Source organism: Macrobrachium nipponense, chromosome 14, assembly GCF_015104395.2.
Source record: "Macrobrachium nipponense isolate FS-2020 chromosome 14, ASM1510439v2, whole genome shotgun sequence".
Lineage (NCBI taxonomy): Eukaryota > Metazoa > Arthropoda > Malacostraca > Decapoda > Palaemonidae > Macrobrachium > Macrobrachium nipponense.
In genome coordinates, this window is record NC_087207.1 from 5,311,613 (window position 1) to 5,326,672 (window position 15,060).

The following is a 15,060-nucleotide window of genomic DNA, read 5'->3' on the forward strand; positions in this document are numbered from 1 at the left end:
CTTCTTCTTCTTCTTCTTTTTCTTTTTTTTTTTTTTTTTTTTTTTTTTTTTTTTTTTTTTTTGCTGTACCTACAGAGTGGGTCTCTTTCTGTGTTTACTTGTAGGACCCAGAGACCCAAGTTTGACTTCGGGGCCCCGCATCTTTAATGTTCCGCGGAAGTCAGGGGTGATCTTAAAAAAGGTTTGGGAAAGTGAAGGCGTAGTAGTATGACATCTTTGGACTGCAAAGGGTTGAACATCGTTTTAGAAAGATATCAACGCTTACTAAAAACTCTCCCTATTGTAGCTTAATTTCTGTAAAAGGAAACTATTGAGATAGCTATTTGTCTATCCGTCCGCCCTCAGGTCTTAAAAACTTCTGAGGCTAGAGGAATGCAAATTGGTATTTGATCATACACCCCTAAATCATCAAGCATACCAAATCGCAGCCCTCTATGGGCCGCGGCTGAGAGTTCCATGGGGCGTGGCTGAGATTTCATACAGCATTATGCGCTGTACAGAAAACTCGATTTGTTATTTGTTTCTTATTTCAACACCCGCTATTGACTTGCTAGTGACTGTTGAATCCTGTTGGAGTATGTTATTCACTGTCGCTGTCTGTATTGGATATGCTCCCGAGTTCTTGCTACCCTTTGCAGAGTCATTTCAATTGTTTGCTGAGTGACTGAATGGCTTATACCAGAACTGGCGTCACTTCAATAAACATCAACTTTCCGCAGTCCCATGAAATGAAAGAGAAATTAAGTCTTCCAAAAAGTGAATTGAGATCAAACTAAATCTTTAGTTTATCCTTTGTATAAGTGTATATACGCATGTACGTTAAAATTTTGAATGCAGTGCTATTCTCTTTCTTTTGCGACCTTTTCGTTTCCTCCAAAAAACGTATAGATTCACTTTTAAGGAATACGATTTGCCAGTTTCAGAGCAAGAATGGCTATCCAACTATAACATGGTTCAAAAGGAAATTCTCAATAAATTTGAAACATCTACAGGAATGTCTCGTCATGACTCACTCAAAGAAACTGAGCAACAAGCGTGCGCGCACGCTTCCCACAAATAATAATAATAATAAAAAAGTTTGGCAGCACGTAGGATATAAGACAGTTTCTGGATATCGAGGGATACGATGAAGTTACCGCTTCATAGGATGACTATTTTCGACACCTTTTCTTCTTGGTTAATCTAAAAGAAGTGAGAGTAGCAGAGGAATATTTAAAATGAGTAGTAGTACATAGCAAGCCAATATATATATATATATATATATATATATATATATATGCGTAACATCATGGTATCTGACATATAGTAATTCTGAACAAGTTACGAGACTATTGAAAACAGCATTTGATTAACCTCCTCTGTTGGAGGCGGAAAGAAGAAAAAAGAATGCAGAGAGAGAGAGAGAGAGAGAGAGAGAGAGATGGACCATCAAACCAACTGACGAAAAAGTAACTACTAAGTAATTTGAGTCATGCAGCAGAATAGAAACCTCAAACTTGAACAAAAAAACGGTGAATGGAAGTGCGAAGAATTATTCCTTTGTTATCAGTACAATCTGTCTAAGGATTCACTGCATGGCAGAGAAGCTGTTAGAGAGAGAGTGGCGTATAAAGAGTAAAACTAATGATATATACGAATTGTGAATACACAGACCAAATGGAGTGAACTGCATGAGTCAGAACAAGTCATTATACAAAGACACTGTCTGCAAGTGACGCAAAGATTGTGTCTTCATCATCATGAGAGAGGAAATCCTTTTTTGAGAAACAAAGAGCAGTTCTAATCAAAGGTCTACCAACAACAAAGGAGAACGTACTAGTGCGTCCAACGGCGTTTGAGATTCATCGATCAAAAGACATTATAGCAATTTGTGTTAGCTGCTGACATCTTTTTCCCGATAGTCGTCAGGATACGGCTAACCTTCGATAAAAAAAAAAAAAAAAAAAAAAAAAAAAAAAAAAAAAAAAAAAAAAAAAAAAGAACACATCCTGGAGCCCCCTTGAACGCCCATCAGTTACTAGAGTCAATTGTAAACAGCCAACCAACGGTTTGGTTATCACAGCCACACCCGTGGAGGCAAGATTTCCTGTCTCGACCTGGCGCTCAGCAGTGTTCAAGAAAAAAAGTGCCACACCATTCAGTGAAAACTTGCTCAGGGTCTCAATCAGTCTAGAAAGAACCTGGGAACAATAAGTTAATTCACCCAGACGTTTAGTTAGTGAATTTTACTTTACTGTTTGAATAATTTATTTTTGAAGGAGATTGGAAACAGAACCATGACGAAACTACTGCAGCTTCTTTTGACACTCGTGATCTCTGCATCTGCTCGGTCAGGCAAGTATCTAGTGCCAAGGTCTAAGGAATTCCTTAGACCTTGGTATCAACGTAGTCATTTGAGACGGACATTTTACCTGGAAAATGTGAAATAGTCCTGTTTAACAGACTGGATTTATTGAGAGAACCTTGAGTTGACAAAGAACAAACTGATAACATGAAATTAAACATGACTTAAAAAAAAAGCGGATAGCAGATAGCTTAAACTCTGAACACAATTTTCTTGGATGACATGACAGAGAGAGAGAGAGAGAGATTGGTTATACCCTTTGTTGATTGCTATATGGTAAACTGACTGGGGAATATGGTTTGGTCAGAGACGGAGACATAAAGAGTAAATATATTGTTTTTGAATGAGAGACACAAGCAAAACTTTCATAAAACCAGGCAGCATTCAGCAAATTACTTGTCCAAGTGACTCGAAGTTCCCTAATAGGTACTAACTAAACGCACTTTGCCAAAATTTATTGTCAGCTTTTATTTAAGACTTTTTTCCTATCGTAGCTTTTTACTGCAAGTTTTAAAAAGCTACGTGTGTTTGTTTGGTGTTGTTACGTTACATGGAACCAGTGGCTATTCAGCAACGGGACCAACGTCTTACGTGACTTCCGAACCACGTCGAGAGTGAACTTCTGTTACCAGAAATACACATCTCTCACTCCCCAATGGAATGACCGAGAATCGAACTCGCGGCCACCGAGGTGGCACGCCAACTCCATACCAACCACGCCACTGAGGGGCTTAAAACGCTATGAAACCGTACCTACTGGGCTGTTTTTGGGGGTTATTGTCTCCTCTGCTACAACACTTTCTGTCTGTCCTTTGTCCCATCGACAGCGAGAGAGAGAGAATCGAGTACCTTTTTGTTCTCATGCTGAGAAGAAATCTAATATTCTGGTCTCATTTCCTACTGAAAACAACGGAAAATTTGACTCCTTGCTAATATAGTTGTCAACCATTTTTATTATTCTTGTATATATATATATATATATATATATATATATATATATATATATATATATATATATGTGTGTGTGTGTGTGTGTGTGTGTGTGTGTGTGTGTGTGTGTGTGTGTTCGGTTAACTATAGAAGGATTGGTCTGACTACGATGCATATATATATATATATAGTTGTCAACCATTTTTATTATTCTTGTATATATATAGATATATATATATATATATATATATGTGTGTGTGTGTGTGTGTGTGTGTGTGTGTTCGGTTAACTATAGAAGGATTGGTCTGACTACGATGCATATATATATATATATATATATATATTATATATATATATATGTGCGTGTGTGTGTGTATAATATACATATATATATATATTATATATATAATATAATAATATATATATATATATATTTATATATATATATATCTATATATATGCATATAATCTGGAAGCAATGCAAACAGCCACATAAAAAGTAACGAATTGTGTGCGTATCATTTTTATAATGCTCACGATAGCTTTAAAAATAATAAAAAATAAAAACATTTCTTTTGCCTATCCCTCTGACCACCTAACTTTGCTTCTTCCAGCTGACCAAATCAAGATGTCGAATGAAAATAAAACTGTAACCTTCGATTTACCAACAAAGAGTTCAACTTATCTAGGATATTTGGCCGACGAAGAAGATGCCTCCTTCACCTTCGAAGTTGAAGGATTCGATTTGGAACGGGGAAAAGAAAAATCCGCCACAAAATCCCACCAGTCATTCGAAGCAAAAATATGGCATTTAATGCAGATTTGGATAACAACTAAAGAGAACGAGAAATCAGTAAGTATCAACAGGGTATTCGATCTCCTCCCGTAAGTTCGCTTCGACATAAAACTGGCTCAGTTGCTTCAAAGTTTTCAAAAATTTCCTCTCTAAAACACTAACAATAATTAGATTTTTTTCACCAGATGGTTTTCCTTCAGCACCAATCAATCCTCTCTTGACTGAGACGTCAAGTTTTTAAATATAGAGTGTCTTTGGAGATGAAAAAGATAAGAATAAGAATTTTTCCAGTCTTTACCTTACGAAGCAGAGCTGTACGCCATCAATTTCATTCTTAATTTTTGTCCTGCCTAAAATGAATACAGGTCCTTATGTATGACTATACTAGTGGTTCTTGACCTGGGGGGCACGCCCACCTTGGGGGACTTCAGCAATTTCCAGCGGAGTAGGTGTGCGAGTCATTGAGAAAAATATAACAAAATTCTTTAATGGGATTCCTTATTCTTTTACCAAGAGTCGCGAAGAAGCAGCGACAAGTGTTTCACTAAGTCCTCACGCCGCCCCAAACCCTCCTTCCCCACCTCCCCCAAAAAACACCCCTCTTTCTTTTTCATTTACCTGTAAGTCTGGAAGAGAATTTAACTCAAATGCAAGGGGGGCCCGGAGGCAGCCACGTGGAGGGAAGGACCAACTGTTAAGAGGGGGCGTGGTAACAAAAGGGTTAAGAACCACTGGACTGTATGGATTTTTTATATATATAGTGTGATATTATTTCAATATTTTTTCATCAAGACAGTGCTCATCTATCCAAACACCACTTATCACATAAGTGGAGATGAGCAACCCCGAAACATCAAAATCAACAGCAACAAAAGAGTCTACTGGACACAATGCAACAACTATCACAGCTGCTGTAAGTTCATTCTTACGCTCTTTACGTATTCCTTCATGAATTCCTGGTCTTACGACACTTACTGATTACATTGTTTAATAAATCTATACATTCGCAATACTTTATCGATAGAAATGGTAAAATAAAGCGTTTCCAGAAAAAAAAAAATCAGGGAGAAAAGGGAGATTTCTGCTTAAACTACATAACAAAAATATTAGTTTTAAGCTAACAAAACAAATTATATATATGAACTTCTATTGCTTCAAATCTGACTTGACTAACACCCGCCTATCTTCCCGCCATGTGATTTCCTTTTGATCAAAATGATCCGGGATAAACTAATCAAACAAATATCCAATTGCAGATTTCTCTGGGTCAGTTCTCAACGCACCAGACTTCCGAGGAGATTCGTCCATGAGCTCGACAACGTTGATTTTGATAATCGTCTGCGGGTTGCAGGGCGTGGCTGTCATAGGGCTGGTTACTCTTGTTGTGGTACTACTCATCCGAGGGAAGAAGAAGACGATGCCTCAAGGTAAATCACTGTTACCATCAACGCGTTTTCAGCAGTCACTTTCCAAGCGAACTGCTTCTTCCATTAGTAATTATAGAAAGATACGCGAATCTCCTCTTTTGTGCTCCCAATTCTTTGAAATAAATGATCAGAAATATTGGATTGAATTGAATACAGAATTTAGGCCAAAGCCCAAGCACTGGAGCCTGTGAGGTTATTTAGCGCTGAAAGGGATATTGGCAGTAAAGGGTTGGAAAGGTGTAACAGGAGGAAATCCTCGCAGTTGCACTATGAATCAATTGTTAGGAGTTGGGGGATGGGGGAAGTAAGATGGAAGAAAGAGAATATGGAAGGAGGTACGGTAAAAGGAACGAAAGGGGTTGCAGCTAGGCGGCTAAGACACGCTGCAAAGAACCGTAAGTAATGCCTATATGGGGGATGATAAAAAATGATCCAAGTCACTAACTCTGTGACTTGTACGAAGGCAACCAGAAGAGCCAATGACCACATCCCCAGAATGAAAAATTGATTTGCACTTTATATTCCCTCAGAAACTGTGAAAACCCTTAAGATGCCTCCACACAGGATCTGGCTGAACCCTTGAATCAAACACGCTGGCATTTTGCACTGAATAAGCACACTTCGTTTGATTTCTGGATTAACGGCTCTCTTTGTCTTCATCTGCTGAATGGGGCGATGAATGCAAGAGCAATAGAAATAAAGATATCACTATTTTAAACTGATGTTGCTTGTCGATAATACAGGAACAATATTGTGGACGAGAAGCACCTGCAATATTTCGGCCAAAGCAAAGGGGCAGACGGTTTTGCTATTTTGATAAGTAGGCCGTAATCGTTTTCATGTGTTTTTTCGGAATAAATGAGACAGTGGGTTTATTTCTAAATTAATTTTGATCTGTACCTAAATAAGATCTATACGCGAAAATGAAAAAAAAATTCCATTCTTTCATGCATTCATCGCACTTGAAAGCACATAGAGGATGAAAGGGTTCAGACACGCATAGGCGCTAGGGAATTAGTGAAAGGTGCTACGCAAACCCACTGGACTCCATCGTAATATTTGAAGCTAACTAAAGCATACCAGCATAAAACCCAAATGAACTGAAACCGACAATACATAATAATAACAGCTGTTACTAAGTTATGTTTTGTTACCAATATCTTTAGGATTATGTAGTTACACAGTCCAGTATAGGCCATGCTTTCTTAGACCATGGTACTATAGGCTGCACATTTCCATCGTAACATTTGAAGCTAACTAAAGCATGCCAGCATAAAACCCATATGAACTGAAACCGACAATACATAATAGTAACAGCTGTTACTAAGTTATGTCTTGTTACCAATAACTTTAGGATCATGTACTGTCACACAGTCAAGTATAGGCCTTGCTTTCTCAGACCATGGTACTATTGGCTACACATTTCAGTTAAACATTTCAAGTGCGAAGCAAAAAGTGAGCCACTGAAATGAAATCGTTCCTTCCATTCCAGAACCTGAAGCGAACGTGACAGAAGAGGCCGTCTACGAGGAAGTCAGTCTGTCGGGAACACTTGGTAACTTTCACAGAGGGGCACAAGAGGACCACGAGAGCATCAACAGCCTCTATGGGTATACGACTCAAAGAGGCGGGTGAGACAGAGAGCAGGACCTCGGTCAGGGGAGAATTGTTTGTGCTCGAAACCTTGTGTTCAAGTCTACTGAGGTTCTAGGTAGTGGCGGATCTAGAAATCTTTCATTTGAGGGTGGGTGGGCCCCACTTGGGATTATCATATGTGTATATATAGCTATATATATTATTTGCACATATTGTACATATCAACATTTATATATGTATACGCACATATACACACAATAGTAGTAGTTGTTATTGTTTTTGTTGTTGTACAGTTGTTGAAATAAGCATTAACTAAGCAAATTTTGCTACTAATAGTGATTTATTGAAAGAAAACAATGTTTTACTACTCATATCCAAAAGGGGGTAGGGGTCGTCGAGAGGGGGACACATGACCAGGTCCCACCACCTTAAATCCGCCATTGTTCGTAGTTCGCTCAGACAAGATGAAAGTTGTGAATTGCATTTGCTGACATAACTGCAAACAGTGAATGAGAAAATGAAACAAAATTATCTCTAAAACCCCAGAAATAAATATAATCTACTGAGCAAAATTTTAGCTCCTGTTCACAGAGATGATTCTCTGATAATATATATATATATATATATATATATATATATATATCATATATATATATATATATTATTTCCCTGGTTCCCAAGCGTTCACTCCACAAACACAGTTGCGGGCACACTACACTGTTTATAAGGCGGAAAGCTTTATTCCCTTAATTGTTTACTTTACCCATTATTTAGTTTAACTTTACTTTATGTCATTTTTTAATGTTTATTCTAATTTATCTCTATTATCCTTTTCCCTCTTTTTCTTCTTCTTCTTCCTCTTATTCTTCTTTTTAAGTTAGTGGAAATACGAGTTAAAGTCTGCCATTCTCTTAAGCCAAAGAAATCAAATGTCTCTGGCCAATTGCAAGCTAGCGAGGAGATGATCGCAAACTGCAATGGTTGAAACAGAAAACAATCAAGTGAGGGCGATCACAAAAGTTGAATGAATGAAAATTTGCGAAGAGGTTTGCTGGGACTACAAACAGTGTTGCCAACTGTTGGGGAATTACCCTATGCATAGGGTAATTCAGCCTCAAATCTGGATCTGTAGGGTAACGGGGTAACGTCGCAAAATCTGAGAAAAATGTACGGTAATTTCAAGATGATTGTCTTATATTTTATTAAAAATTAACCAATGAACAACAACTGTATTGATATTTATATCTTAAGGCCGGACGTAGGTACAATGACTGAAAGTAGGGTAATTTCAGTGCCTAGGAGCTCTTAGATGGTTGACAACACTAACTACAACCACCACCACCGCGACGGGGATGTCGTCACGCCATCTTTTGGTACAAGCAATTTGAGCGGGATCCACTGTACTTCACAGACTAGACAAGAAATCTCTGTGAAAATTGGGGCCAGGTCTCTACTATATTTTCCTTAGTTTTCAGCAGACCATTGTGAGAGTTCTGTCCTTTTCAAGCGTTCGAGAATTACATTGTTTTCCCTATTTTGCAGCGTCTGTATATCATAATTGTCGGTGTAGTACCTCAAAATATATTATCTGCTGGCATTCGTTTATCTCACTTATTCGTTTTCCTTCTTCTTATTGCTTTTATTTTTGACTTTGTTTTAATCTCACATTTCTGTCTCTTATTTAGATTTTGAATGGCAATTTAGTCCTTTTCTTACTAGGATTTATCTTTGATGTGTGAAAAAAATCTTCAAATACTTAAATGACATAACGGAGCGTCTGACGCTCAAAATTAAGATTTTGAAAAGAAAAAAGAAAAAACTTATGAGAAAAAAGTTCATCGTCATAACGAAAAAAAAAAGAAATTCGTTGAATGACATTTTTAAAAGTTACTGAATAAAAGTAGTAGTTAAGGGAACGAAACACTGACCAAAAGTTAAAGGAACGTGGTATACTACGTCTGTTTCGTGCGAAGGTGCGCGCGACTGCAAGCTGACAGAGCCAAGCACAGCCGAGAGTAACAGGCATTTTAAGTACGGCGCCTCAGGTTATAGCAGAAACCTAACCTTGAACATCAGCCTACCTGGGAGTATAAGAAGGGATGAGCAGTTCCTCCTGCATAGCCTTCCATTAGTTTCACTCCGGAAATTCCCGATGTCGTAGCCTTGACCGGCAATGCAATACTTTTCCCATCTCTCTCTCTCTCTCTCTCTCTCTCTCTCTCTTATTGATATTAATAAGTATATCTTTCTTTCATTGCCATTGTAAATGTGTCTCCCATACGCCATGCTACTCTGGAAATCTATGCTATGCTCCATTTTCTTTTAGTTTTTTATTAATTTCATTTTTAGGCTATTAACCCCCGTCTGCATTTTACCATACTCACAAGTGACGGGCAGTTAACAATCATACTGTAAAATATTAAAATGTTCGTGTCGCTGATATAACTTCTTCGGTGACGCGCCACAGCTTTTTCTTCTTCTTCTTTTTCTTCTTCACACAAATCAGATAAAAAGCTGTAAGTGATAAAACCGAAAGTCTATTTATTTCTACATCACCGTTCAGAGAAGAGTTGCATGACACCATTTCCCCGAAGGACAAACCTTGACTTATGCGAATGAATACTTCTCCTCCTCACTCGGTGTCACGACTTGAACGTAAAAAAATAGTTCATGTATCATAATTATCGTAGACGACGCACTGGTCCTGAAGTGGCATTGGCAAGAATCCCTTCATTTACCCAAAGACTACAGACAGATAAGATTGTTTAGGTTATGCCAAACACTGGGGCAACTGAGGCCATTCAGCGCCGAAACGGAAATTGACGGTGAAAAGGGCATGAAAGGTGTGCAGGAGGAGTTGAGTATATCTTAGTTTTACCAGACCACTGAGCTGATTAACAACTCTCCTAGGGCTGGCCCGAAGGATTAGATATTTTTACGTGGCTAGGAACCTGGTCACTTAGCAACGGGACCTACAGTTTATTGTGGGATACGAACCACTGTATAGGGTTGCCAGATTTCAAGATAAGCAAGCCGAGACATTCTTAAAATCTCTCTAATACATAGACATCCCCAGATAAACATATTATAAATAGATACAGACGCAGTGAAAAACATCAAGCAAGTATTTTAATAGGATATAAAGAAAAAAAATTTAAACTAATATTTAATGCAAATTACAATGAAAAAACTGAAGAAACGGAAACTAATCCAGAAAATTTGTAATCATTACAAATAATTAAGATACCAAAGTATCTTTTTCATATGAAAACTGAAGATAAATGAAAATAAGAAAATTGTATGTACAGAAATAATGAAAATTGAACTTTTCATTTTATTTGTATTTCTCAGATGATTTTGCTTTCTTTAGAAGTTCCATATTTCCTAATACCTGCCAGTAAAATTCTTTGCAATGACAATTTATGTTCCACTTACACTGTAAAATAGCCTCTATAGTTGTCACATCTAATTTATTCCTCTCGTCAGTCCACTGAGCACTCATCATAGAAAAGACACGCTCAACATTTGCATTATGCGTAGGTATACTAAACAAATATTGACACAAAATTAATATCTCAGAATACTGTTCTTCGAAGTCGAACTGCTGTAGGATAGAAAGCCATTTTTCATGACACATCTTGGTCATCCATTCTTCAGGTTTACTCTGCATTTGTTTATCAAGGAGTATTTTAAATGTTGACCACTGACAGAAAAGGATGTTGTCGTCAGTGTTTACACCTTTGTTTTTGAACACTAGACAAGACGATTGTATTTGTTCCCATGCTGGAAGTGTATCTAATAACATCCATGAAAAGATATCAAAACTTTCTAACGATGAAGCCCATTTCTTAAGATAGTCATGGCAAGTGACGTAGTAGTTATCCACCTCAAGTAGGAATTTTTCATCTCTTGAGATGTGATTTCATCATCTTTAAGGCACCGTTTAACACTAAGAGGAATAAACTTTTCATCCATTCTTGCCTTTATTAAAGCAACTATTTCTTTTAAACAGCCAAGCACTTCAATAATGCTGTTATCTCTCTTTTCAATCTTCATAATCCTGCTGCTAAATACATACTCAAGACTGTGAACAAAATATAGGTAGGCTTCGCTCAGTGGATTGTTCAAAAAATCTAAAAGAATTTGAGGAGCTTTTTCTTCAGAAGCAAAGAAAGATTTCAGTGCTTCAAATAATTTTAGGATTCTCTCAACTGCCCTCATCAAAGAAAGCCAACGAGTTTTAGAATGAGAGAGAACTGATGCATATTGAACACCAACAAAGTCGCAGAATTCTTTCAGTTTCTCAGTTGGAACAGTGTAAATACTAAAGTATGACAACACTTTAACAACGATTACTTCAACATCAATAGACAAGACATTGGCAGCGGTATGTGCAGCATTGTGGAGAATATGGGCTGGGCATCCTACACCTTCCATCGAGTCATTCATGCTTTCCTTGACTTTCGAAAAGACATTATTTGTGCCTTTACGTAAACGTCCGCCAAAATTAGTATTAGTGTTATCGCCACCAAAAGCTACACATTTTTTAACATCCAGTCCTAATTCGATGAGGCTCTCTCTGCAGAAGTTTGAAATTGTTTCCGAGGTCTCATTTGGAAGGGATTTTACTCGCAATAATTTTATCTGCAAGCCATTCTTCCGTGAAAAATATTGTACAATCAACGAAAATATTTTCTCAGCATTATGGTTACTTGCATCTGTAGAAATGCTATAAAAAGAAGAATTATTTATATTTTTAACAACTTCGGCAATGCTATGTGGAGCCAGAACGTTTTAGATTATTGCAGAACATTTTGTCCTAGCACTAGAAAATTTGCTTGCAATTTTGGAATCAGGAAATACTGTTGGCAGTAGTACATTCGTACAATCATTTGAACTGAATGACTGATGATGGCAAACAGTATGAAAGGCCATGGCAACTTCTGCTGCTATTATCTTAGTTTCTTCATCTGTGTTTTTCTTGATCAAGAAATGTGTTATTTTATCATCTTTTGAAGTAGAGGAAACGTTTTGTTTGTGCTTTGTGGTTTCTATGTGCCTCTTGATATCATTCTTCCCACCATGTTCAATAGTGAAATTGCAATGGCATAATCGACAGTTTGCTTCATTACAATTCCTGCCTTGTTTGATAAATGTCCATTCGCTGGAATATTCATCTCGAAACTTACATTTACGTTTTGACATCTTGTTTTAAAGATGAAAAAGGTAGGCCGTAGCAAACAGTAACGACGCACACACTTGAATGAGAGGCTAATATAGTACTGATGCAAACGCGATTGACTGCGTCAATCGTCACGTAACTTTTAGCAGCATCGTTGATTCGTTGGGTTATTCAAATTATATTTTCATCAATATAATTTCAACTGAAAACCATTACTTAATTTATTTTATAATGTAATGATCTTTATTTGATTTATTCATTTATTATTAGTCTATTTCACTATTATTTTTTTTTTATGATGAACGAAATCCGGGACAAAAGGCCGTCCCGGGAGGGTCTATACGGGACTCAGGACAAAATGATCAAATTCGGGACATGTCCCGCGAAATCGGGACGTCTGGCAAACCTAGGTTGAACCACATTATATCGAGAAATTAATTTCTATCACCAGAAATAAATTCCTCTGATTCCCCGTTGGCCGAGCCGAGAATCGAACTTAGGACCACCAGATTGGTAGCCGAGCACGAAAACCACGCGTCAAACAAGGAGGAAAGCCTCCCAGTTGCACTAAGAAGGAGGAAAGAAAATATGAATGGAGGTACAGTAAAAGGAATGAAAGGGGGGTTGCAGCTAGGGGCCGAAGGGACGTTGCAAAGAACCTTAATTAACGCCTACATCGCACCGCGTGAGGTGCACTGACGGCACTAATCCCCTACTCGTAAGTAGAAGACAGCGCTTTTGACCTCATTATTTTTGTTTATATTCTAGAGATTTAGGAGTCAGGAACGGGACACTCTTTGCAGTCACTTGATACCATCGAGGTAACCTAGAGGAAGATTTACCATTTTTGCTGATTAATAACGGCGTAAATACGAGAAACAGAACAGATAGCAGAGAAATAAAATATCCATCTGTTACGTGCGTGGAGTAACGAAAGCCTTCAAAGATAAACGTTTTAAATGTTCTCATGAAGCATAAACAGAACGGACTGTTTGAAATGAACAAGGATGAATCAACGACTATAGTAGATTGACATCAATCGTGAATTTGATGTCTAGGCCCGTCCCTTACGACGCTCCTGATTGACTGTTGATAAGCCAGTCACAGGGCTGGAAACTCTCAGTCTCTCTCGAGAGTTCACATGGTAGGGTCTATGTTCCACCTATCCTGAGGGATACGTCTTTCAAAAGTATCCGCTCAGGAGAGGTGGAACATACATCCTGCCTATGTGAACCCTCGAGAGAGACTGAGAGTTTCCAGCCCTGTGATCGGCTTATCAACAGTCAATCATGAGCGTCGTAAGGGACTGGCCTAGACTATCAAATGCACGGTTGATGTGAATCTACTATAGTGAGACAAAGGCGGCTGCCAATTACTGCCTTCTGGTGAAGCCTGACTTATATATTAGGCTGGGGTCGGCGAACTTAAGTATATGAAAAGGAATTGGACGAAATGATTTGTGTCGGGGTGGGGGTGGGGGGGGGGGGGGTGGGGGGGGGGGGAGGGGGGGGATGAAGCCTCGGAAGGAAAACAATGCAGCCAGCTTTGGTGATCGCTGCTGTTGTTGTTATAAAAGATTTAAACTGTTTTTATATGCCAGCACGGACCCCCCAGTTTTTTTAGGACAGAGGGAAGCAAGATGTATTGGGTTTCAAAACCTAAACTCCCGGCTGTGAGCACGTATGTTTTAAAACAGTGTAGAATTTCAAGAAAGGGACTTGTTTTTTTTCTTTCTATCATTTTTTCAGAGGCAAACCAGAGGTGGTTTACTCGTTTTGTGAAGCGGCTTTTCAAATATATTAAAGAAGGAGATGTGGAAGAGGTTTAATTTGTGAACACAGCTGTTTGCTTGCCAAGTTCTCTCACAAAGATATGCATATTGGCTATTCTTTAAAAAAAAAAAAATTTCAAGGGTGAAGCCATCAATAAATAAGAAGAATATGTAGTCAATACACTCCCTTCTCCTATTGAGACGAAATGAGGACCAATCGAAATTAAAGTAAAGGTTCTTTCTGGTAGTATTCCAAAATAGTCACGCACACTCGTTCTGAGAGACACACGGTGTTACGGGGATGGAGGGTGAGTGATTGTGGGTACTTGACTTGGGGGGGGGGAGGGGGGGGGGGGGGGGGGGGGGGGGGGGGGGGGGGGGGGGGGGGGGGCGGGGGGGGGGGGGGGGGGGGGGTTGGGTGGAATGGGGGCGTTCCCCCAGCGAAGTCAGGGCAAGGCGCCCTATGTTGAAGGTAGATTAAGATGAATTCCAGTTGAAATCTACGTCTTTTAAGCTGCTTTTAAGTTAGGCACGATCTTGCTGGAACAGCGTGTACAACTCTTGTCCAATTTTGCCTAAATTCTGACTCCTGAACTGAGGGCGTGAGATCAAGGAGCGCAAAAGAAGAAGAAAAAGAAAAACATTCGATTTTCTAAACTCGTCCCCATTGGAAAGTTGAAGATCTGCATCCCGACAAAATTTTCCTGGTCGGGCCAAAAGTGAAAGCTTCATTCTCGCCCTCTTTCTTGGAATGCAAGTATGTTTCAATGATGCAATGCAATGGCAACGAAGGGAAAAGACAACAACAAAACAATATCATGAGCCAAGCTCGGAAAAGAAGAATGCTGCGAGACTAGAAACGGGTCTTGCTCCCGGAGCGGCCCACTGGATTGGAAACCAGGAGGATGGGAAACTGGATGTGAATATGGATGGTGGAACCATAAATTGAACTGGATATAAAATTTAGGCCAAACACTGGGACCTATGAGGTCATTCAGCGCTGAAACGTTAACT

At 38.7% G+C, this 15,060-nt stretch overlaps 2 protein-coding genes across 5 annotated transcripts in view; one reads left to right on the plus strand and one right to left on the minus strand.

Annotated features, from left to right (window-relative positions):
* The window catches only part of LOC135226352 (uncharacterized), a 111,504-nt gene that overhangs the window by 67,430 nt on the left and 29,014 nt on the right, over window positions 1-15,060 (minus strand). The gene's annotated exons all lie outside the window — the stretch shown is intronic.
* On the plus strand, window positions 1,802-7,730 carry LOC135226058 (uncharacterized). Its single transcript, XM_064265532.1, has 5 exons — window positions 1,802-2,334; window positions 3,889-4,127; window positions 4,863-4,983; window positions 5,327-5,497; window positions 6,990-7,730. The coding sequence occupies exons 1-5, from the start codon at window positions 2,277-2,279 to the stop codon at window positions 7,130-7,132; spliced, it is 732 nt and encodes a 243-aa protein (XP_064121602.1). The 5' UTR covers window positions 1,802-2,276; the 3' UTR covers window positions 7,133-7,730.